The sequence below is a fragment of the Morone saxatilis genome, unplaced genomic scaffold, assembly GCF_004916995.1.
Source record: "Morone saxatilis isolate NCDOM2014 unplaced genomic scaffold, NCSU_SB_2.0 Contig6, whole genome shotgun sequence".
Classification (NCBI taxonomy): Eukaryota; Metazoa; Chordata; class Actinopteri; family Moronidae; genus Morone; species Morone saxatilis.
Window position 1 is genome coordinate 6,702,883 of NW_023340206.1, and position 681 is coordinate 6,703,563.

The 681-nt window shown below is 45.5% G+C and overlaps 1 protein-coding gene across 1 annotated transcript in view; it reads left to right on the forward strand.

Annotated features, from left to right (window-relative positions):
- Positions 1-475: 475 nt before the first annotated feature.
- Positions 476-681, forward strand: part of LOC118340014 (helix-loop-helix protein 2-like) — a 5,188-nt gene continuing 4,982 nt past the window's right edge. The window contains exon 1 of the mRNA XM_035677856.1: positions 476-664. Coding sequence (XP_035533749.1) covers positions 502-664 — 163 coding nt within the window. The 5' untranslated portion in view covers positions 476-501. The remainder of the gene's footprint in view (positions 665-681) is intronic.

The window sequence follows — 681 nt, forward strand, 5'->3', positions numbered from 1 at the left end:
CCAATATGACACTTTGAAAATGTGATGTTTCTGCCTAATTGTTCGGCTCTTTTTTTTGAGGCCTTAGGCTTAAATTAATTAACCATTACACCAGTTTTTGGAGCCATTCATTATTTATGGAGTTTAATGTTATTATGCAACGAACGTGGACTGCGTTTGGGTTTATGGGGGGTCCTGGCACCCAAACAAGTCCCCGCTATGGGATTTCTCATACTGGGGCCTCAGGATGGCAGAAAACACTGAAAACAATTACATTTAATTGACGTTTTTTTTCATTATTTTTGCTTATTCTTTGCGAGTTTCGATCATGTATATTAAGAATAGGGTCAGTTTATTGTCTTTATATAAAATGCTGACTGTCACACAGGTGCAGTTCACCTTGCTGTATTTGGGATCACATTTTATAAGAAGGGAATAGCTTAAATGTAATGTTTTAACAGCTGGTTTTGTCCACGCTACAGGTTCTTAAGGAGGAGTGACTGCCAACACCCGAGAATAAAAATGATGCTGAGCCCGGACCAGGCTGAGGCGGACCTCTCCTGGACTCAGTCCGACCCGGAGACGATGCTCAACGGCCTCAAGTCGGCCGGCTGCACCTCGGACGAGCCCACGGAGGGCGAGGAGAGGGCCAAGTGCAAATCCGACCAGCCCCTGAGCAGGGAGGAGAAGAGGAGGAGGAGG